This window comes from Purpureocillium lilacinum (assembly GCF_023168085.1).
Source record: "Purpureocillium lilacinum CBS 284.36 DNA, scaffold_3, whole genome shotgun sequence".
NCBI classification, from domain to species: domain Eukaryota; kingdom Fungi; phylum Ascomycota; class Sordariomycetes; order Hypocreales; family Ophiocordycipitaceae; genus Purpureocillium; species Purpureocillium lilacinum.
The window spans coordinates 209,522-230,777 of NW_027072113.1; the positions used below are offsets into that span (position 1 = coordinate 209,522).

Here is a 21,256-nt window from a genome sequence, read left to right on the forward strand (position 1 = left end):
CCGGCCCCTCACCGAGCGCCGACCAATCACACAGACTGGCGCATCAGTAGCTGCGCCAGGCCTAGCCATCTAGCCTACCGCCTCTGCCACGTGACCTGCCTGCGCATCAGGCTCAGCGGCGGAGCCTTGGAAGCTTGGGCCACCAGAAACGCCCGCTAGAGTTCCCCCCAATTCTCCGCTCAGCTCAACAGCTAGGGTACGTTCGAGGGTACTTGGTACTTGGTTGCTCTGGCCGCGCTCATCTTTGTACCGCTTGCGGGCACCTGCGTCACGTCGACGTCCGCGATTCGCATCAACAGCCACCACAACACAGGCGAGCAAGCACGCATCAGCACGCATCGCAAACCCACGTCGCGCACAGTTTTGTTTACCTCCGAGATCGCGAGCGACGACCCCGGTCGCGCCTGTTTGGTACGCCGGCGCCCATTGCGCAGAAAAGCAGCGGCGCCAGCGAGATCGAACCTTGCTTCACGCGGCGCCATTCACGAGTGCGACTGGCAAAAGCGCTTCTCGTTCCCCCCCTCCACGCGGCGTTTGCACCGCTTCACAGCACACAATTCCGGCCGCCCGCAGTATCCGACGCGAGGCGGAAGGCCATGGGCTTGGCTCGAGCTGTCGCCCTGAGAAGGACCGAGACTGGGGACGGCTGCTTCTAGGTGTGCGCGCGCCCTCCCTCCACCCCTCATCGCGAGACTGCCCATCCCGTCACAGGGTGAAAAGAAAGGGACCAATCCACTGACCGAAGATGGCAGCGCAGTTCGAGAGGACGAGACTGCTACACGCCGCCGATACATCTCCAACCAGCCGGCGACATGTACGACAAGGTCGTGTCGCTGGGCTCCCGCCTGCACTACCCCATCACCATCACCAAGCTGCTCAAGTCGCCCGGCGACAGCATCAAGAAGCAGGAAAACATCATCGAGTACAAGTTCACGTGGCGGCGCCGCGTCGGCGACGACGAGTGGACCGATGAGACTACGTACACCGAGTTCGACAGCCCCGCCGAGGGCCGCCTCAAGGACTGGCGCATCCGCGAGGGCCAGGTCATCGGCGCCGACATGCCGTGCATGACGGTCGAGGAGGCCTGCGGCCACGAGGTCCAGATCCAGGGCCTCTGCAGCCTTTGCGGCGCCGACATGACCGAGGTCAACTGGGCCAGCGAGGAAAAGGACACGGACCGCGCCATGATCAACATGACGCACGACCAGACGGGCCTCATGGTCAGCGAGTCCGTCGCCACAAAGGCCGAGCACGACGCCCAGCGCCGCCTGCTGCGCCAGCGCAAGCTCAGCCTCGTCGTCGACCTCGACCAGACCATCATCCACGCCTGCATCGAGCCCACCGTCGGCGAGTGGCAGCGCGACCCCACCAACCCCAACCACGAGGCCGTCCGCGACGTCCAGAGCTTCCAGCTCAACGACGACGGCCCCCGCGGCCTCGCCAGCGGCTGCACCTACTACATCAAGCTGCGCCCGGGCCTGCGCTCCTTTCTCGAGGAGGTGGCCAAGATGTACGAGCTGCACGTCTACACCATGGGCACCCGCGCCTACGCCCTCAACATTGCCCGCATCGTCGACCCGGACCGCAAGCTCTTTGGCAACCGCGTCATCAGCCGCGACGAGAACGGCAGCATCACCTCCAAGAGCCTGCAGCGCCTCTTTCCCGTCAGCACAAACATGGTGGTCATCATCGACGACCGCGCCGACGTCTGGCCCCGCAACCGGCCCAACCTCATCAAGGTCGTCCCCTACGACTTTTTCAAGGGCATCGGCGACATCAACTCGAGCTTCTTGCCCAAGCGCACCGATATTCTGCCCGCGCCGCCGCAGCCGCAGTCAAACGGCTCAGCGGAGACGCCCGAGGCGGCGGCTGCGGCTCCTTCGGGCGCCAAGGCATCGCCCCTCGAGGAACTGGCCCGTATGGGTGGCGGCGACGACGAGACGCAGCTCAAGATACAGGCCGAGGAGCAGGAAAAGTCGTTGGAGAAACAGCTCAAAGACCGACCGCTGCTGCACATGCAGGAGGAGCTGGACAAGGAGGACGAGGCGTCACAGGACGGCGAGGCAGGCGACGCGACGGTCACGCACCACCGCCAACACCTACTCAACGACGACGACGAGGAGCTTATGGCGCTGCAAGATCACCTGACAGACCTGCACTCATCCTTTTACGAGACGTACGACCGGAGGCGAGATGACCGCAAGCAGTCGGAGCCGACGCACCCGCCGGGGCATAACAAGCGCCGGAAATCGTCGGTCGACGACGGAGTCGACCTGTCCATGGTGCCCGATATTGGCGACATCCTGGACGAGCTCAAGTCCAACGTGCTGTCGGGCCTAGTTATCGTGCTGTCCGGACTGGTGCCGCTAGGCGTCAACGTGGAGGACTCGGAGATTGGGATGCAGGCGCAGAGCTTCGGCGCGCAGGTCCTGGACACCGTATCACGGCGCGTGACCCATTTGGTCGTCTCGACGTCGCGGCCGCGCACGAGGAAAGTGCAGCAGGCTGCCAGGATTTCGAGCATAAAGATTGTCAACCAGAATTGGTTGACGGATTGCCTGAGTCAATGGCGCCGGCTAGATGAGAGCCCGTACTACATGGACATTCTGGACTCAGACCGCGGAGCCAGCGGCGGCGGTGGCGGCGGCGGCGAGGACGACACGACCGAAGTCACGTCGGAGGCCGAGAACGAGGAGGCGGCCGAGGCGCGGGACCTCAAGGACTTTGACTGGGCCACGGCCGACAAGGACTTGGAAGAGTTCCTCGACGAAGATGACGACGGTGACGACGACGAGGATGACGACGGAAACGAGGACGGGGAGACAGAAGACGGGTCCGAGAGCGGAGCCGACGCGGAGGACGGCAACGAGACGGACGCGTCGCGAAGGGCGAGCGGCAAGAAGCGCAAGAAGGGAGCCGACGGGGAGGAGTCGGACGGGGACGGGGGCTCGAACGTCGCCGGGGAGAGCGTGCTGGCCAAGAAGCAGCGTCTGTCGCGCAGCCGCGGCACGTCGGCGCTGCGGTCGGTGCGGACGCCCAACGGCAGCGGAGTCGGCGGCGCCGGCGGCGAGGCTGACCAGGACAGCAGCCTGCCGACGCCGGTGCCGACGGGCGACGACGGAGCCTCACAGGGGACCAACAGCAACAAGAACTGGGACGACCAGGCCGACTTTGACGAGGACGCGCTGGAGCGGGAGCTGCTGGCGGAGCTGGAGGCGGCCGAAGCATGACCCTGCCCGGCTCCTCGCTCTGCGCTATGCGTCGAGGCCTGGCGCTCTGCGCTTTCTTGCGTGCGTTATGTATGCCTACGTTTTGCTTGCTTGCTTGCTTGCGATTGGCATGGCGACCGGTGTTGTTGGCCCTCTCTCTTCGCCACCTCCATTCTTATATCTAGAGCGCGCGTGCGTCTCACACACCATGACGACGACGTTGGGGTGGCAGGACACGGGAAGGCGGAGGAGTCATACCAGGAAGGGGCAGAGGAGAGGCGGGAGCAGAGGCGGCGGATATGGAGGCGTGGCGGGAGTCTTTATCTGCTCACTGTCAACTTGGGGAAGCTGCTGCGTCTGGGACCTTTTTTTCTTCTCTCTGGCTGTCATCTGTGTTGTTTTATTGTACGGAGTCAATGTATACCCCCGCGCTTGTGGTGGCCTGGGTTGGATGGACAAGAAAGCTGGAAGAAGGAAGGGCTGAATGGTGCTCTCCCGGCGTATGTGCGTGCGTGCGTGCGTGCGTGATGTGATGTGATGTGATGTGATGCCTACCTACCCAGATACATCGATGATAAGCACGCACGCACCAGACGTTGTACAAGGGGCTAAGCCGAAGCGACGACTGTTGTAAACGATGACAACAGTCTTTGTGCTGCCATGACGCCATCCCTTTGCCTAGCTGTCATCACGTTGTGACCACTCATGGACTGCTTCTTGGAGATGCCCACGAGTGCGTTGATGTTTGGGAGACGCCCGTGTCGGAGATGTGATGGATGGATGGACGATGGATGGCTGGCCCGTTCGGCCGCTCGCCGAGAGGACGACGTGAGCGATGAATGCCAAGGCTCTAGCATGCAAGTTCGTTACCCTGGGAGCATTCTGCGGACCAAGGGAACTTGTGTAGTGTACTCGGTAGTAGTGTAGATGGGGCGCGTGTGCGGTGAGACGTGGCTGGGCCATTGGCGGTGATGATGACCCGGATGGTACGCATCATACGGGCCATGTTTTGCCCCCGGATCCTCTGGGTCCTCCATCGCATCGATGTTTCTGTATACGAGTCGACACAAGTAGGGGTCAAACCACCTACTACACACGCGGGCCCGAACGGGCCACAAGTCGACGCGCTCTCATTTGCCATTTCATCTGGGACGTCGCTTCCAACTGTCTTTAGTGTCCATTTCGGTGTCGACACATCGCTCAAGTTTACTTCCACGGCGGGAGCAGTCTGTCGACTGTAGCGGACACAGTCGAGGTGCAACGCCTCACCGCCCAGCAGCCCTACACAGTTTTCGACATCGACTTGGCCCGCGATATGCCGCAGTCTTATCGAGACGGCCATGTTGAAGTCGCAGCGGAGGAGACGCGGCTAGGCATCTCGCGGGCGCATGTGGTGTTTTCGCCGGTGGCGTGTGGCGTTGCGGGTGCGGTCGTTGCGGTTGCCGTTCTCGCAGCGAGGGGCGCGCGATCTGAGATTGTCAAGTCGAGGCGCTGGATGGACAATGCTTCCTTCAAGAGGGAGTGGCCGGAGCAGTGGAGGCGAGCTCGAGTCGTGACGGTTTGGGATGTTGTGTTACTGCACGTGTCATACGTGGTGAGAGGCATGTGCCTGGGACTCTTCATTTGGAAAGTCGCAGAGGTTGTAATGCGATGATGGGCATGGCTTGTACTATTGGGAAGTGTTGAGATGTGGCAGAGGCCGTGATGGCCTCTGTTCTCAAAGCATGACTGACTCTCAGACGGCGACCCATAGCTACATGAACTAATCATAGAATTTGCCCGGGTTGGCAACGCTACTCGACTCGACAAGCCCAACATGGCCAACATCAAACTCGACAGCCGAGTCACCCACCAGGCCAGGAAGTCGGGACAGCTTATTACACTGGTCAAACGGCGCCACGCTCGAAAACCCCGGCGCGCCACGAAGCTCGTCCGCGAGATCCGCCCCGAAGCGAAACAGGCTGTACCCGTCCAGCGTCGCGGACCAGCGACGGCGGAACCCATACCCCAGCCCGAGAGCTAGACACCCCGCGGCCCAGACGAGGAACAGGACGGCAGCCACCTCCGCGGGCACGCGTCCCCGCTCGAGGATCTTGCCGCGCTGCGTCGCCGTCAGGTTCGGGTCGAGGCGCGCCCCGTCCATGGTCCCGACGCCGTCGTACATGAGCTGCAGCGCGTCGACGGCATGCGCCCTCATGACGGCCTCGAGGAGCGTCTTGGGCTGCACGAAGTTTCGGTACGCCACCGAGTTGGAGTAGGCCAGCGGCGGGGGCGCGTTCACCGAGGCGAAGAGCTCGAGGTACCGGCCCGCGAGGATGTGCGCTGCCGCGGCGCCGAAGCGGAACGTCTCCATCTCCATGGTGCTGCGGTTGAACAGGGGCGCTGGGGATGGCTCGAAGGAGGTGAACTCGCTCCGCTTCACGTCCAGACTGGCTTCCCCTGGGCTCGAGACGCGGCGACACCGAACGCCAATTGGCTCTGCAAGGGACCGAATTGTCCTTCCAATCTCGGAGACATTTGCATAGCTCTCAATGTTGTCGTTGCTCGGGCCGCTCGCCAGGTCGTGTCCCCAAGCGAAGAATGTGTGGTTCATCGCATACTTGCCGTCAGGCTGCCGAACAAAGGGATGGCCCATCCCGGCGATAGACGGGCGTGTCGAGTCATTAAAGGCAATCATCTCGTCGGCCTCAGGATAGGAAGCATTAAGTCGAACCTGCCACAAAGCATATTCCAAAATGTCGGCCTCTCCGCTTGCGGTGCTCTCCTGGTCTGCGAAAGGGTATTCGGTACCATCGTAGCCCAGCACGGGGCGCCTGCTCAGCCCCATTTCTGCGTACGCCCACAAGTTCCGTCCGGTTTCAAGACCTATGGTAAGGTTGAAGACATTGATGGACGAGTTGGAAGCGCTAGAGACGGAGAGCTCGAGTGTTTTCTGCCCGGCGGTCTGTGCGAAGGCGCGGAGGCCGTCCATGACCTTTGTCGCAGAGGATGACTTTTGGCGCAGTATGGTGAACTCGGATGCGGACTCGACGACGGAGCAGTTGTACCCTACCAGAAGGCCCCATGTCCTCCCTCCGACGGGAGTCTCTGCCTGGGGAGCGAGGAAGAGTCCAGGAATCTGACCCTCGGCGGGAAGAGAGTTGGGAAAAGAGGCGAGAGACACGTACTGGTCGCGGGGAACATACGGGGGCGTGTACACCAAGCCGATGCCTGGGAGCCGGGCTGGTAGTCCGTTGGCCCAAGCTGCGATTCCTCGGTTGACAGTCTGGTAGGGCTTCCGCAGGTTGAAGTCGGCCCAGGTCCGGCCGACGACCGTTGCTGGCGTCTTTACAGGAACCCAGCCGTCGGCCAGCTCCATGGTCAGCCCGGACAACGGGAACGCAGCAAAGGGCATGACACTGAGGAGGGCGAGCGCGTGCCATAACCGCCCGGGGGCGTGCTCGCGCAGCACGTTCCAAAGACGGGCGCGCCATCCCCCGGGTCCGCTCCAAGTGGCGCCGCTGTGCATCAAGACGACCATGGCGCTGCGCGCCTTCCAGAAGGGAGCCTGGAGCATGGCCGCCTCGACTCCCAACAGGCCGTGGCGAGAGATATCCAGGCCGAAGACGCCAATGAGGAACCACATGTAGTAGATCCAAACTTGATCAAACGCCGCATACTTGGCCGGGCTGCTTTCTCGCAAGCAGTATAGCCAGATCCACAGGTAGAAGGCTGTGATGGCCACGGGGACCAGTACCACGACCGCTGTGCGCATCCAAAAGTATGCTAGCCGATGTCCTGGGCCGCTGGGCCTTGCTGGGCCATGGCTCAATGGTTCTCCCACGGCAATTTCGCTGCGCTTTGTGCTGCTACTCGGGGTAGTTGTAGCCGCCGGCGAGCGACTTTGGAGGAATGGCTCCGATACATCTTGTCCGGGGGCCGTCGTCGCCATGGCCGGGGAAGCATTGGCATCCCAATGGCCCATCGTTCGAGTTGCAAGGTGACTGCGTGGCTGCGGGAGCCCTATTCACCCTATGTCAGAGATTCTCACCGGGGTACGTCAAAGCTTTGCGCTCGAGACGCAGGAAGCTCATGATGACGAGAACGAGAGACACAGAACGTAAGTTAAAATATAACTGTAAAGGAAAATGCACGTAAGATAAGTCGCGCTGATCCTCCCAGCTGGTGCTACTCCCTGCTCGGCGCTTGCTCTTTCTGGCACCTCACATGCAGCACAGGGCTGCCGTGGGGGCCTCGGGCTCAACTCAAAGGGTGGCGTATTATAGCCTCAGAAGATTCGCATGTAACTATGTAGTTACCCCAGTGCGGGAGCCAGGGCTCGGCGCCACGAGTGTGCCCCCGACAGACAGTTATTTTGCTGTGTTGTGATCGAGTTCATGCATGTCTTGCTTTTCGTCTTCACGGGGCTGACAAGGCTGCTGGGGTGCGCGCGTTCAGCGCGGCAGCTGAGAAGTTTCTAGGATCAATTAGTCGATAACACAACCTGCAGGCCGGGCAGAAATTAAGTTGCTGTCCGACTTTGGTCTTTTGAGGAGCTGGATAAAGAGGCCCAGCTTTCTATGCAGGGGGCACGACGGAACCATGTTCTGGTAAGTGTCGCGGGCGCTTCGACAGGAAGAGCAGCCCGGCATCTCCCGTCCGGCTAAGTATGCATGACCCTAAGTCTTATCTGACAACGTGCTCGCACACAGAGAGCACTTGAGGGATAGGGGTTAGCCCGCCCTATTCAGGGCGCGGCTGGACCCTCTCTGATCCCAACAGTTAGAGGGCCAATGTGATCAAATGAGTGTCATATCATGAAGTTGGTGGAAAGAAGGAAGAACAGCACCGACAGCGCGGGGGAGCGCATCATCGGCGTGGCGAACGGCGCAGTGAGCTTGCCCTAAGTGTGTTGCTAATAATTGGACATGATCTTGATGAGATTCGCGCGATTGACGAGCCGTAATGGACGCGTGCCTCTCATACTGAGATAGGGCAGGACGGAAACCAGTGTTCGGGTTGCGACACTATCCCGCACTAGCGGCGCATTGCGTAGATTCGACCTTTTCGCGATACTAGCGGATCGGAGCCTAACCCGGCGCTATAAAGCCCTCGGCGGCACTCGACGACGTTGTCGGCTCGAGCGGGCGTCGCGGACGACGCTTGACGGGACGATGAGACGCAAAGGATTGCGGGCGGCTTAATTGCTTCGCCGGGCAGCGTAGCGAACGAAGCTCGATGGCTTTACGGCCCCGCCGTGATTGGGGTCGCCCTATCCCGGCCGTTTGGGATGCGTATAAGATGAGCATTGGCCAGCTGCCTGGGGACGGACGAAGGTAGATACGCGGGTTCATCTAATAGCTGGCCAACGTTTCGAAGTATACGACCTGTCTGCGCGGAGCACTCTGCCGTCTCCATCCTCAGCCTAGGACAAACCGTCAGACGGACGCGTGCAAAGCTACGACAAGCAACTACCCCCTGACCACGGCCGTGAGGGCGACGCCGACAAATTCCCACGTCATGTCATTCCGTGGCTTCGACCTGACACGCGATGTGCCCAGCCTCGAGGGCAAGGCTGTGCTCGTCACGGGCGGTACGTCAGGCCTGGGGCGGGAGACAGTGCTGGAGCTGGCGCGCCACAGACCGGGGCACGTCTTCTTCACGGGCCGGAACCGCGAGGCGGCGAGGTCGCTCATCGAAGAGTGCGCGCCGCATTTGCTGCCCGTGGCTCTCGATGGTGGCGATAATGAAGGTGAGACGGAACCGGAGAACGGCGACAGAACAAGCAACGGTCGAGGGCACATCAGCTTCATCGAATGCGACCACGCCTCCCTGGCGAGCATCGCTGCCGCCGCCGAGGCCATCCTCACGCTCACCCCTCGCCTCGACATCTTCATCGCCAACGCCGGCATCATGGCCACGCCGCCAGGCCTCACCGCCGACGGCCTCGAGGTGCAGTTCGGCACCAACCACGTCGGCAACGCGGCGCTGCTGCTACGCCTCCTGCCGCTCATGCTGCGCACCGCATCCATCCCCGGCGCCGACGTGCGCTTCGTGAGCGTCACGTCACTGGGATACTTTGCGCACCCGGCGCGGGGCATCGACTTCGCGGCGCTGACGACGCCCGACGGGGGCACCGGGGGCCGCCCCGGGGGAGCATGGACGCGGTACGGGCAGAGCAAGCTGGCCAACATCCTGCTGGCGGGGGAGCTGCGGCGGCGGTACGGCGGGCGCATCGCCAGCGTGGCGGTGCATCCCGGGACGGTGCGCACGGAGCTTGTGTCTCGGCTGGGCTTCTGGAATAGGATGCTCGTGTACGTGACGAACCCGCGGGGGTTGCTGAGCCCGCGCGAGGGGAGCTACGGTATCGTGTGGGCGGCGGCGGCGGCGGACGTGCGGGACAAGCTGGCGGCTGCGACGGAGGGAGCCGGTGGCGGATCGAAGGGGAGGGGGGCGTTCTTCGGGCCCGTGGGCGTGCCGGACGCGGGTGATGCCAAGTGCTGGGATGGGGAGCTGGCGCGGGAGCTGTGGGAATGGACGGAACGAACAGTCGGGATCGAGTCGCCGCCAGCGTGAGGGTATACGGTTGTGATCGGTGCGCGGTGCGGTGTCGTGCTGTCTGAGCTAGGAGTCGTGGGAAAATAGTCGCATGTTAGACGTCAGTAATGTGCTTCCTGCTCGCGTCAGTATACAGGAACGGCACCAAAGTAGACAACAAAGTAGTTCAATGATTCTTTTGCCGCACGACCATGTCGATGCATCCCGGCGTTGATACATATGTACACAGATCCGCCTCCTCTCGTTCCCGTCCGTCCGTCTAGTCCTTTGTCGGCGCGGGGGCAACGACATATGTCGGCCGAACAAACCTGGACGTCACGGTCAGCGTGCATGATTCAGAGGAGCAGGCAGGGTCCATCAGCATGTGATGGGGGCATCCAAGAAACTCACCGGTCGTTGTGGTACACCTTGGCGTTGTCGCCCATGAGCTCCTTCTCGCGCTTCTGGTCGGCCCAGTAGCGGCGTACCTGGTCGCGGTCCTCCTCGGCCTGCAGGAGGGGGATGAGGTGGATGCGCGCCCACATCTTTTCGCGCGCGAGCTCACTGTCGGGAACATCTGTCAGCGTCGTGGCCGGACCGGGGCGAGGGGAATAGGGAAACGGGAGACGTACTTGGCCTCGCGGATGCCGCCGACGAGCTTGTACCAGCCGTAGCCCATGATGGCGCCCATGCCGAGGAGGAGGATCCCGGGCCGGAAGCCTTTGGCGGGGAGGTTTCGCTGCCGAGAGTTAGCATTGCGTCGAGAGAGTATATGTATCGCGGTTGATGTCCAAATTCCATGCTGATGCAGCATTGCTCTGTCCGCGCCGGCCACGTCTCTCGTGGCCGCAGCCCGAGATGATCGCCATGGCCAGACGCTCAGCTGCTCATGGAATGACTATCTCAACCCGAAGCCTCCACGCACCTTGTACTGGACGGGCTCGTACCCGCCCTTGGGCGGCATGTCCTGGACCATGGTGGGCGGTGGTCGTCGCTCGCGGGCGCTCGGTTCTCGGGCGGTGTCGGTCTGGCTCGGCGCTCGCGCAATGGAAGTTGCTGCCCGTCGCCGTATCGGGGCAATTGATGGGTGCAGCGGGCGTCCCGGGAGGAGGTGATGTCGCTGTTGGCGTCGAGTGACGAGGCGTTGTTTTCTGGCGAGGCCACTGGTGAGGGCATGCAGAGACGGGCGGCAGAACGGGCGCGGTGAGATTACGTAAGTGAACCTCGGTGAGTCTGAGTTCACCGAACTCACCGCGGTGTGTGGCCAATGGAGTGTGTTCTCTTTCCAAGCATCGCGGGCGAGGGGAAGTTGCCTACCCTGCAGATGGTTGTCCCAATTCGTGCCCCAATTTCGGCGCATCTTGGCGCACGCATGACATGCCAAGCCCTTGACAGCCGGTACCAGGACACAGCAATGAGCGGGTGCGGCTGCGGTAGGCGTGCCGATGCATGCTCGAACTTCGGAGGCATCGTCGGTCCGACCGCCCTGACCATTTACGCCTGGGCTGCCGGGCCTTGATTCTCGAACGAGTCTTTGACGCATCCTCGTCCAGCATTCTGTTGCTGCATACAACCTTGTCTTCTGCCCCGACAATGAGTTCGGCAGCAAGCCCTTGGAATGAATTGAACGCCTCGTCTGGCACTGGCTCGTAAGGCTGATCTCGCAGCCCGCCGTGACGCCACCCACAGCCGCCACCGCCAAGTCCAGGGCGGAGGATGGGCAGGGCCCAAGCGCAAGCAGGCCCATTGAAGAGATGCTCGGGGCCTCGGGCCATGTCGCATTCGGTCAATATCGTGCGACCGACGACGGCTTCGAGACGCGCCGTGGTCAAGGCAAGGCAAGGCAAGGCAGTGACGCACGCATCTACGACGAGGAATTCGCGATGTGCCTTTGGTTGGTGCACAAGCTCACAGTGAGTGGACGGGTCCTTGACGGGGGAGACGTTGCACTCAGGGCGAGATCAGCCACGGCATATCAGATTCCGGCGCAACATGGAACCTGGTCGAGTGCAACGGCAGGGTCATCCTGCCGGCACTTGCAGGGCCAGCTGCTGTGCGCGGCTGGCACGCTGGCTCCTGATCGCCGCCTTGAAGAATGGATTCTATCGTGGCTGGCGGATCAATCAATTGTCAGTGCGCGCAGAGGACTTCTTTGCTCAACTCTAGGCAAGGACAAGGCGACACCTTGATGAGGCGAGACCAGGACCAAGGGTTGACGGAGCGCAACGGCGGGGAGCGGCATTGGCTTCATGCTGCTCGATGTGGGCATTACGAGAGACAATTCGTTCCCCGCATCATCCGAACAGGTTCGAACCGGCTCCCCGCACGGCGGCCACAGTCAAGACAGGACGGTGAGCCACGTTGTGGCCGGGGGGATCAGTGTCTGCATGTCTCACTCATCATCGACTCATCAACGCGCGACTGAGATTCGCTGTTGCCCGCCCGTCGGACCAACCTTGGAACCTCTGCGGCCTCGCGCGCATGGTTCTTTGCCAATGGATGCCACGATTGAACGAGTACGGTACCCGTCTTTTCTCGTTCTATCCGCCGCTCTCGAGAGTCGAGACTGAGTAACCCCCCCCCCCCCCCCCAGGCAGGTGAGGATCTTTTGCGCAGGGCCGCCCCCAAAAGAGACGGCTGCCCGCGCGTCGACAGAACAGGAAAGACGGACGACGCACGACGTTGCGCTAAATTCATTAATCGTCAGGCACGCTGCGTCCACGACTCGCTGGGCGGGACGGCGTGCGGGTGGCAATGAGGCGCCGGCTAGCGCTGCACATCGCTCTGTAACTCTGATCCTGGGGCTGAGCCTCATCTCATCTCGCCGAGTTGGGGGCAGTCTGGGGCAGCCTGGGGCCTTTTATCCGCCTCCCTGCCCTGCTGCTCAGACCCGTCTGCCTCACGGGAGATGTCGAGACCATGGCGCCCGCCCGGACGTGGGCCGTTCGCAGCCCGTGTCACCACCACCAAGTCCGCTGAGATAAACCAGCTCCCCAGTACGACGTGCCACTGCGGACCGTATTCGTCTCGCTAGCCTCCCAATATCCTTCTCGCATCGTGCCCGCTCGAGTCCCACATTCAACGCCCTCGGGGCCGCTGCCGAGGCCGGGGGCCAGGGGCCGGCCCCCCCAAGGCCCCCCGATCGCCCAACAGACCTGCCGCTTCGAGAAGGTCGCGGCCATAGCATCGCAGGAGTTCCTGGTCCGCAGCATGGCAGCGCGCACGCACCGCAGCCGATGTCGCCTTTCCATCCCGCCGCCGCGCCCGGCGAGCCTGGCCTGACGGCATGCGCTTGTCGTGCTGGCGATCCCTATGCAGAAGGTGCGCCGCGCCATGGTCGACAAAAGATCCTCGCCCCGAGCAGCCGCGACCATGGCGACCATGGCTGTGCAGGCGCAAACGGACCTGGCCTGCCCCGGGCTTGCTGTTATCGCTGGAGATGTGAGGTCGTGCGAGGCGCGTCATGGGAGGAGCAGCCGTGCCTGGTCTGGTGCTTCTGGGCCATTCCGACTACTTAACTCACGGCGACGCCTCTCACGCTGTCCCTTGGCGATCCCGTCTCTCTGTCGGTCTATCCTATCCGTCAGCTTGCCTTGCCGTCGGTAGGTGTCGTGTGTTGACTGTATACTTATCGAGAGCCCCGTTCTTTGGCCTCCCCTTTCTCTGGTACGCGTGAAGCCTGCAGCGCTTCCAGTCACTCACTCGCTCACCTTCGGGGACCTCTCGACTTGGCTCTGCTCACGATGCGCAACGGCGTCATTGCCGCGGCCCTCCTGGCCGGCGCGGCCGACTTCGCCGCCGCCGCCCCGGGCAACGGCTGCAACGCGGACAACTGTCTGCGTGCCCTGCGCGCGACGCAGATCCCCGGCCGTCTGGAGAGCGCCCGGGCTTTCTGCGCGTCTTACACGGCGGTGCCCTCGCCCACGGGCGTCGCGGTGCCTTCGTACGCGGCCGATGCTTGCAAGAAGAACCAGAACGCCGACCAGCCGGCTCGTCTGTCGAGCGCCTGCGCCTGCATTGCGCCCGCGACAACGACGACGGCGACGCCTACCACGACGCCTACCACGTCGCCCACGGCCAATGCCTGCGCCCAGGTGAGCGCGTCGTGGGCCTCGCAGAAGAAGACCACTGGTGAGCACGCCGACTCGTCCACTGATATGCTATGCACGCTGACCACGGCTGCCTTTAGCGACCCCGACGGTGGCCGCCACGCTCGCCCACGAGTGCCTGGAATCGGTCCCTCTTGGCAAGGACGCCGCCATCAAGCTCGTCGATTCCCTCGTGCCTTATCTCGAGTGGCAGAGCGACGCCGCCTACAAGAAGGACCCGCCCAAGGACTACTTCTATCCTGGCTTCGATCTGTTTGCCAACCTGGCCAAGGTCAAGGCCAACCTGCAGGCCGACAAGTACAAGAGCGAGTACGCCTTCCAGGCCGACTTGTACGAGACCGTCTTCGGCCCCGGACACGACGGCCACTACGTCTTCTACCCTGATGCCCTGACCAAGGTCCTCAAGTGGCGCCGAGACCGCTCTCTCGTGTCTGTCAGCGAGGACGGCAAGTCCCTGCCCGTCATTAAGCTGTACGGTAGGTTACCTCAACCAGCCCAGTGCCAACCCCGGATTGTCCAGTGCTGACATCGAGCGCAGAGGATGTTGTCAAGGACCCCAAGACGGCTCGTGTCGTCAGCAAGATCAACGGCATCGAGGCCAGCAAGTATGTCGAAGACACCATCGTCAAAGCTACGTACAACCAGGATGTCGACTCGGCGTACAACTCCATGTTCTACTCGAAGGCTATTAGCGCGACGAACAACCTTTCCGGGTACTTCCAGAGCGGCGGCCGAATCGGCGTCATCTACCAGGGCGCCAACACGACCATCACCTTTGCTGATGGTGAGGACCTGACGCTCGAGAACAAGGCCAACGTTATCGGCGACATGACCGGCGTCACTGACGGCCCCTCCTTCTACAAGAAGTTCTGCACCCCCCAGCCTGCGCAAAAAGCCGCTAAGAAGGCTGCCGCCGTGGCAAAGCAGCTTCCCGGCTACCCCAAGCCTGTCATCTCGACGACCGATGGCGTCGTGAGCGGATACTATCTCACTGGCGAGGGCCTGGAGCATGTGGCTGTCATCGTGTTGACTAGCTTCGAGCCCCGCAGCCCGGCCGAGTTCCAGGCCGTGACTCAGGACTTCCTCGAAGAGGCCAAGGCTGCTGGCAAGACCAAGCTCGTCGTCGACTTCCAGGTCAACGGTGGAGGCTACATCCTGCTCGGCTACGACTTCTTCCGCCAGCTGTTCCCCCAGGTTCAGGAGGACGGCTACAGCCGCTGGAAGGAGAACGGCGGCTTCAACGCCATGTCGCGCATCTTCAGCGATGCCGTCAAGGACCTTGACCCGGCCAACAGCGCAGACGGAGCCCTCATCAACCTCTACGAGTCGTGGTTCAACTACCGCTACGACCTCAACCTCACGCTGGACAAGTTCTCCACGTTTGAGGACAAGTTCGCGCCCCAGGTCCACAAGGACACGCCCTACACTTCCCTCATGCGCTGGAACCTCAATGATCCCCTGACCACGGTCAACGCTACCTTCGGCATGGGCATCGAGATCTCGGGATACGGCACCCGCAAGAACTTGACGCAGCACTTCAAGGCAGAGGACATCGTGCTTCTTTACGACGGCGTCTGCGCCTCCACCTGCACCTTGGCCTCGGAGATGCTCCGTATCCAGGGTGGCGTCAAGTCAGTTGCCTTTGGCGGTCGCCCGCGCGAGGGCCCCATCCAGGGTGTTGGCGGCGTCAAGGGCTCCCAGGTCCTGCAGTTCAGCAACATCCTTGACTACGCCCAGCAGGCCGCTGAGCTCACCAAGGACCCCAAGCAGCTGGCCGAGCTCAATCGCTACACGGATCTTCCCCTGCAGCGCTCCTCGGCCGCCGCCGTCAACGTCCGCGACCAGATCCTGCGCGACAACGTCAACGACGGCCTGCCCGCGCAGTTCGTCGCCGAGAACGCCGACTGCCGTCTGTACTGGACCGCCCCCATGATCTCGGACGTGAGCGAGATTTGGAAGGCGGCCGCCAACTCTGCCTTCAACGGTGCCAAGTGCGCCAACGGCGGCATCAAGGCGTCCAAGAGGAGTGCGACGGCGCCCGCGCCCGCAGTCCTCGTGCCTCGCGCCCGCCTGTCGGCGAGCGTGGACACGACGCCCGTTGAGCACTCGGAGGAGTGGCTCGCCGTGCACCAGCAGAAGGCCATCGAGTAGTCTAGCTGTATGCTAGTATAATAGCGTTAGAAAGCAGCATTATTCAACTGTTACCGAGACGACCCCGAGTGTGCCCAACGGTGACATGCGCGGCGGCGACCTGAGCCGGTCAGCCAGCTGAGTCTCTTACCGACCTCACATTGCACCGATCAAGGCTTGTTCAGGAGACGCGTAGATGCGCTCCGCCCTCGGTGAAAGCCTCGCTGTGCTGTTGGCGATCCGACGGCGTGGGTTGCATGGCACTCGCTGACGCGTTCGCATAGCTGGATTCAGTCCTCCAATGGTGGTGAGATTCCGTGGTGACACTTCCCGGGTCGGATGACCCAAAGCGTCGACCTCTACCAACAAGTGCCGCCCGGGAGGCGAGCAAGCCTGGGCGTGTGTTGGGCGGGAGCCTGCCTGCACCGGCACCTCCGCTACTTGTGTCACCGTCAGCCTGTGCCCCGAGGCGGTTTCGTACATTCAGCCGCATGAGGCGACTGGGCGAGCGAGCGTGGGTGCCCGACAGTGATGGAGGACGAAGGTCCGTTGACGTCTGGTGGGAGAATACTATTGATGGCAGGGGCGGTTGAGGATGCGTTGGGGGAGAGTGCGTGTGAGATGATGATGTATGTATGTATGTATATATTGGGATTGGGACTCGGGAGCATCGCGGCTGACACTCGTCCAGACGTTTCGGATAGAAGAACAGTCAGTACTGATCTTCAAAGCAGGACGAACAGCCGTAGGTTCGTCTCGTCAACACCCTGCTGTCTACGCACTCCAGATACGCGAGTCCACGCTTCACCTCGGGCCTGGCTTTACGTGCCGGTAAATGTACATCCATGCGTGGCGAGACATCAACGCCAGCAAGCAATGTGCCAAGAGCTCATCTCGCCGACGCGGTACACGCGGTGCGGGCGGCAGTGCGACACGCTGTCCTCGTACGTCAAGACGGAGGGCTGCGTCGTGTTCGAGCGGACGAGGAGGGCGTGCGCGAGCCCGAGGAAGGAGTACCTTGCAATGAGCACGAAGAGGCAGAAATGCCCTCGACACAGATGAAAGGGCCTGCGACCCTGCTGCGGCGTCGTACTGACCCACGACCAACGAACGAGTCCCGACCTCTGCGCGGATGGGGAGCGAACGTTCATTGAACATGAGTGTGCCTGGACCACGAGTGGTGTCACTGAACGAGTGCCGCTGCTGAAGTCGACTCTCTAGCCGCCGGGCTAAGCATTTCGTCCCAACTTGAAGGTCCAAAGGTTGCGACGCCGTTTCCCTGAAGGGGCGCGGCTGGCCTGGGGGTCAACGTGAACAAAGCCCCTCAAGTGTTCACGGTCGATGCGATGACCACCTCGACGATACGCCAACACAGAGCACGAACACACGACGAAAATGTATAAAAGATGGGCTTCAAATGAGCCTGGTCGAGGAAACGCGATATATAAAAAGTCGTCGGTCCAGTCTTGGCCGGTCGACACAAGTCGACAACATAACCGCGCGGTCCTCACGTCAGGCATCACCACCAATATCGCTGACACTGACCTCATTTACACCGACATACTCACTCAAAGCGACCATGCGCCTTTCTTTTCTTTATATCGCAGCCCTGGCCGCACTGGCCATTGGCAAAGCAAATGCAACCTCCTCATTGAGAGACATGAAGAGGGCATCCATCGACATGCACAGGAAGGCGGTGGTCTGGAGCGGCAAGCACGTCGCCACGCCCATCCGCCGACAGTCGCGCCAGCTATCCAGGGCGTTCAACGCCGCCGCATCGACGGCGAAGACAGATTTTGTCCGCGCGGCCAACAACGGGGACGTCGCGACCACCATATCGCTCGAGGTTGTCCGGAGCCTGGCCCGAGAGGTCAAGGACGTTGTCATGATCCTCAAATACATCAAGGAGGTGGTGGCCCAGGTTCCTGCATCCAGCAAGCACGCCAGTGTGAGCCTGCTGAAAAACCTGAAGGCTCATGCCAACATGAAGGCCCTGGGTAAGAAATGCGATTCCCAGGACGAGGAGCACGGAAAAGAAAAAGAGGAACAATCAGGAGCGAAGGCTGACGACGCGCAAACAAGGCCGGAGCATTCGAAAACGAGTGAAGCGCCTACGGAAGCGAGTGCGGAAGCTCCGCAAACAAACCTGGGCACGAGCTCGGACCGCTACACTACGGGTTCGAGCTGCTCTATGGAGACCTCGAGCCACCTGGAAGAACTGGCTGCGCCTTTGAAGAAGGCAGATGATAGTTTGCGGAAGAGGAGACGCCTTGTCTTGAGGCACAAGCTTGATCCTTTGAAGGAGAAGAGTGGTGGTTCTGTCAAGGGAAATGCCGCGCTTTGAGAGAGATTGACGATGGGGTCGGCACGCCAGTCGCGTAGACGAGACCTTTGCGTTGAGTTTTGGAAAGAGCTCACTGCGAGCATTCACGGAGCTAAGCGAAATAAAACCCATTGTCGCAATGTTGATGCCTTTGGGAGCAATCTGTCCGCTGAGTACGGGTGGTTGAAACACTGATCTCGTCAATCCTGCGTCGTGTGCGTTGTGCTGTGTTTCGCGAGTCAAGATTACGGCCCAGTGATTGATCTATGTGAATCGAAGAGTGGCCCTGCGCACTCCATACGTTGCAGCTCCGTAGGAAATTGAGATTGACAACCTAGTCTACGTATATCATTCCCTCCTCCAAACTTTGAGCGGCATTGGGCCCAAGATGTGATTCATCGTCTCTAGCCTCTGCAGCTCGAACCCCTCCACCATGGCAAACTCGTAGCGATGCAGCAGTGATGCCAGCAGCACCACTTGCTCAAGGTAGGAAATGTTTCGGCCAATGCAACCTCTTGCGCCGGCGGAGAACGTTATAAATGATGACTGGAGTGCCCTGCCGCTTTCACCCAGGAATCGCGCCGGCAAGAACTGCTCTGCATCGGGGAATACAGTCTCATCGCGGTGAGCTACCAGGGCAGATATACTGACGGTGGTGTTTCCCGGAACATAACGCCCCATGATGGTCATGCCCTCCGGAGGTGTCTTCCGTGGCAGCCCCTGCGGGGTGGGTGGGAAGAGCCGCAAAGACTCGTCGAGACAGGCGCGCAGGTAGGGCAGGTGCTTCACTTTATCGTATGGCGCGATTCTCTCACCTGGTTCTAACGTGGCGTCGAGTTCCTCGCGGAGTAGGCGCATGGCGCGCGGGTTCCGCAGCAGCTGGTACAGGACGTTGGTGATGGCAATGGCCGTGGTGACGCTCCCCGCATTCATCATGATGTTGATCTCGGCAAAGATCTCACCCCACTCGAGGCCATGCGGCGTGCCGTTCTTGTCCTCCATGAGCGCCTGAAAGAAGTCGTCGAGCTTCTCGCCGGCGCGGTAGCGCTCGAGCCGCTGGTTCGCGCGTCGCAGCACGATTGCCTCCCAGCCGACGCCCGACTCCGACATTTTCCTGTAGAAGGGAATGACGTTGGAGATCTTGTCGAGAATCTTGTAGTAGTCGTAGCTCCACAGGAGGAGGGACTGTTTACGCGCCGCGGGGTAGAGGCACTCGCGGAGGCCGACCTCGAATGTCGTCCCGTCAGGTCTTTGCGCGACCACCCGGTCGTGCCCCTGATCGAGCAGACTGAGGTGTTCGGAGAGGCCAATGTCCGCAATGGCATCGAGCGAAAAGAAATTGATCCAAGCGCGAAAGTCGACCAGCGACTCCTTTGGATCAGCGTAGCTCTGACCCTTGGGCAGCGGCGCGGAACAGCGCTTGTCAATCTGAGCCAGCATCCGGTCAACTTTGTCCGCCACCTTGTGCTCCCAGCGTTCCAAGTTCTTGAGGGCATATGCCGACGACAAGACCTTGCGCTTTCTTGCATGTTCGGCCTTGTCGATTACGTCGGCGAGGTGATAATGCGTGCCAGCAGTGAGGATATAGGCCTCTTCCTTCACGCAGGGGGTCCCGTGGCCATAAATGTCCTTGATGGCCTGCACGCTGCCAAATGAGAGGCTGTTTGGTCCTGTGCGCAAGACTGGCTCCTTTTTGTGTAGTTTGGCCAGATGTGTTGAGCGGTTGCCACCATGCGCCAGGATCATGAATGGCAGATTCGACATGCCCGAAAAGGTGGACATGGTGGGGAACTTTCGCAAGCCTGGGCCGTGTTACTTTGAGGTTCTACTCATTTGCTTTCGGAGAGTGCCTACCTTTGGCATCGCGAAGGTAATGGGCAAAAGGGTACACGAAGAAGAACGCGACTGCGCACGCGGCAAGCAAGTGCGCGTAAGGCACGGAACCGAGCTCGACGTGAAGAGCAGGCATATTAGCAAGGTACACAGCTACTTCGTATGGACTCGTGAAGCAATTGAGTGCTCATACGCTCTCTTCATGCGTGCAAAGACGTTTCGCCTAAGCATGTTTTATACAGCCAACACGCCTGGCATCGCCAATGGGCTAGTCAGTGTAAGACCGGCGCGCCGCATTCATCAAGCATCGTCACTGGAGATACTACTTGCACAAGATCTCGGGATGCCAGTCGCTCATGCCAGCCCCTCCACGGCACTTGCTGCGCCGCTGACCCTCCACTAGTTCCAAGGCTCCTCCGCGGCGGGGTGGCTGTCTCGGAAAGTTTTGCCCTTTCAGACGCAGCGGGAAGAACTCCAGCCCACCAAGAGGCAACCAGGGGACGATCTCCGGCACACCACGAGGGCGACCCCGGCTTACCCCACCCCGACGTCGGGGTTTCCCCAACTGCCCGTTCAGGCTATCAACACACAGGCCCCAGCTCTCCACTGAAGGTCAACTTGCCCTTTCCAACTGTGACGGCAAAATTGCACGGACTGATATGCCTTCCAGAAGAAAGCGCGTGCCAGGCTGTGAGGTATAGTATCAGTATCTTGCATGGACTAGCAATTGATGTCTGACGTCTCTAGAATTGCCGAGAAAGGTAGGTGCAACGTCAGATCGCAGCACAGGCGGGGACTGACTGCGATATTGATCCGCCGGGATAGACACCTGAAGTGTAAGTTGCAATTGCCCCTGTTTCCGTAGGCGTGAGACTCACGCTTTGGACTAGGCGACGGAAAGCTACCTTGTTCGAGATGTGTCAAGAAATCCTGGAGATGTAACCGCCCTGTTCGGTTCCGTCTCGTCAATGGCTCAGACCCTTTGTTGTAAGCCGTGCTCGTCGAGGTGACAGCCCTCCTCCCAAAACTAGGACGCTGATACATGAACTTTTGCTAGCGGTGACTCGACGGAGTTTCCATTCTCGCCGCATCAAACGTGGTTCAAGACGCAGCGCCAGCAGATAGAGTTCATCGAC

At 61.1% G+C, this 21,256-nt stretch overlaps 7 protein-coding genes across 7 annotated transcripts; 4 read left to right on the plus strand and 3 right to left on the minus strand.

Moving 5' to 3' along the window:
• Nucleotides 1-812: 812 nt before the first annotated feature.
• PLICBS_003928 (carboxy-terminal domain (CTD) phosphatase) lies at nucleotides 813-3,230 on the plus strand (the record flags this gene model as incomplete). The annotated part of the gene is made up of 1 exon (XM_018327971.2): nucleotides 813-3,230. One exon carries the CDS (start codon nucleotides 813-815, stop codon nucleotides 3,228-3,230), a length of 2,418 nt encoding a protein of 805 aa, XP_018173489.2.
• A 1,741-nt stretch (nucleotides 3,231-4,971) lies between these two features.
• On the minus strand, nucleotides 4,972-7,282 carry PLICBS_003929 (uncharacterized protein; the record flags this gene model as incomplete). Its single annotated transcript, XM_018327972.2, has 2 exons — nucleotides 4,972-6,953; nucleotides 7,240-7,282. 2 exons carry the CDS (start codon nucleotides 7,280-7,282, stop codon nucleotides 4,972-4,974), a joined length of 2,025 nt encoding a protein of 674 aa, XP_018173490.2.
• Nucleotides 7,283-8,708: 1,426 nt separating this feature from the next.
• Nucleotides 8,709-9,764, plus strand: PLICBS_003930 (uncharacterized protein; the record flags this gene model as incomplete). Its single annotated transcript, XM_018327974.2, has 1 exon — nucleotides 8,709-9,764. The coding sequence occupies one exon, from the start codon at nucleotides 8,709-8,711 to the stop codon at nucleotides 9,762-9,764; it is 1,056 nt and encodes a 351-aa protein (XP_018173492.2).
• Nucleotides 9,765-10,005: 241 nt separating this feature from the next.
• Nucleotides 10,006-10,701, minus strand: PLICBS_003931 (uncharacterized protein; the record flags this gene model as incomplete). Its single annotated transcript, XM_065600345.1, has 4 exons — nucleotides 10,006-10,054; nucleotides 10,137-10,289; nucleotides 10,358-10,464; nucleotides 10,651-10,701. 4 exons carry the CDS (start codon nucleotides 10,699-10,701, stop codon nucleotides 10,006-10,008), a joined length of 360 nt encoding a protein of 119 aa, XP_065456417.1.
• A 2,767-nt stretch (nucleotides 10,702-13,468) lies between these two features.
• On the plus strand, nucleotides 13,469-15,985 carry PLICBS_003932 (uncharacterized protein; the record flags this gene model as incomplete). The annotated part of the gene is made up of 3 exons (XM_018327975.2): nucleotides 13,469-13,856; nucleotides 13,915-14,310; nucleotides 14,373-15,985. The coding sequence occupies 3 exons, from the start codon at nucleotides 13,469-13,471 to the stop codon at nucleotides 15,983-15,985; spliced, it is 2,397 nt and encodes a 798-aa protein (XP_018173493.2).
• A 1,639-nt stretch (nucleotides 15,986-17,624) lies between these two features.
• Nucleotides 17,625-18,308, plus strand: PLICBS_003933 (uncharacterized protein; the record flags this gene model as incomplete). The annotated part of the gene is made up of 1 exon (XM_018327976.2): nucleotides 17,625-18,308. One exon carries the CDS (start codon nucleotides 17,625-17,627, stop codon nucleotides 18,306-18,308), a length of 684 nt encoding a protein of 227 aa, XP_018173494.2.
• A 327-nt stretch (nucleotides 18,309-18,635) lies between these two features.
• On the minus strand, nucleotides 18,636-20,069 carry PLICBS_003934 (uncharacterized protein; the record flags this gene model as incomplete). The annotated part of the gene is made up of 1 exon (XM_018327977.2): nucleotides 18,636-20,069. One exon carries the CDS (start codon nucleotides 20,067-20,069, stop codon nucleotides 18,636-18,638), a length of 1,434 nt encoding a protein of 477 aa, XP_018173495.2.
• Nucleotides 20,070-21,256: the final 1,187 nt, after the last annotated feature.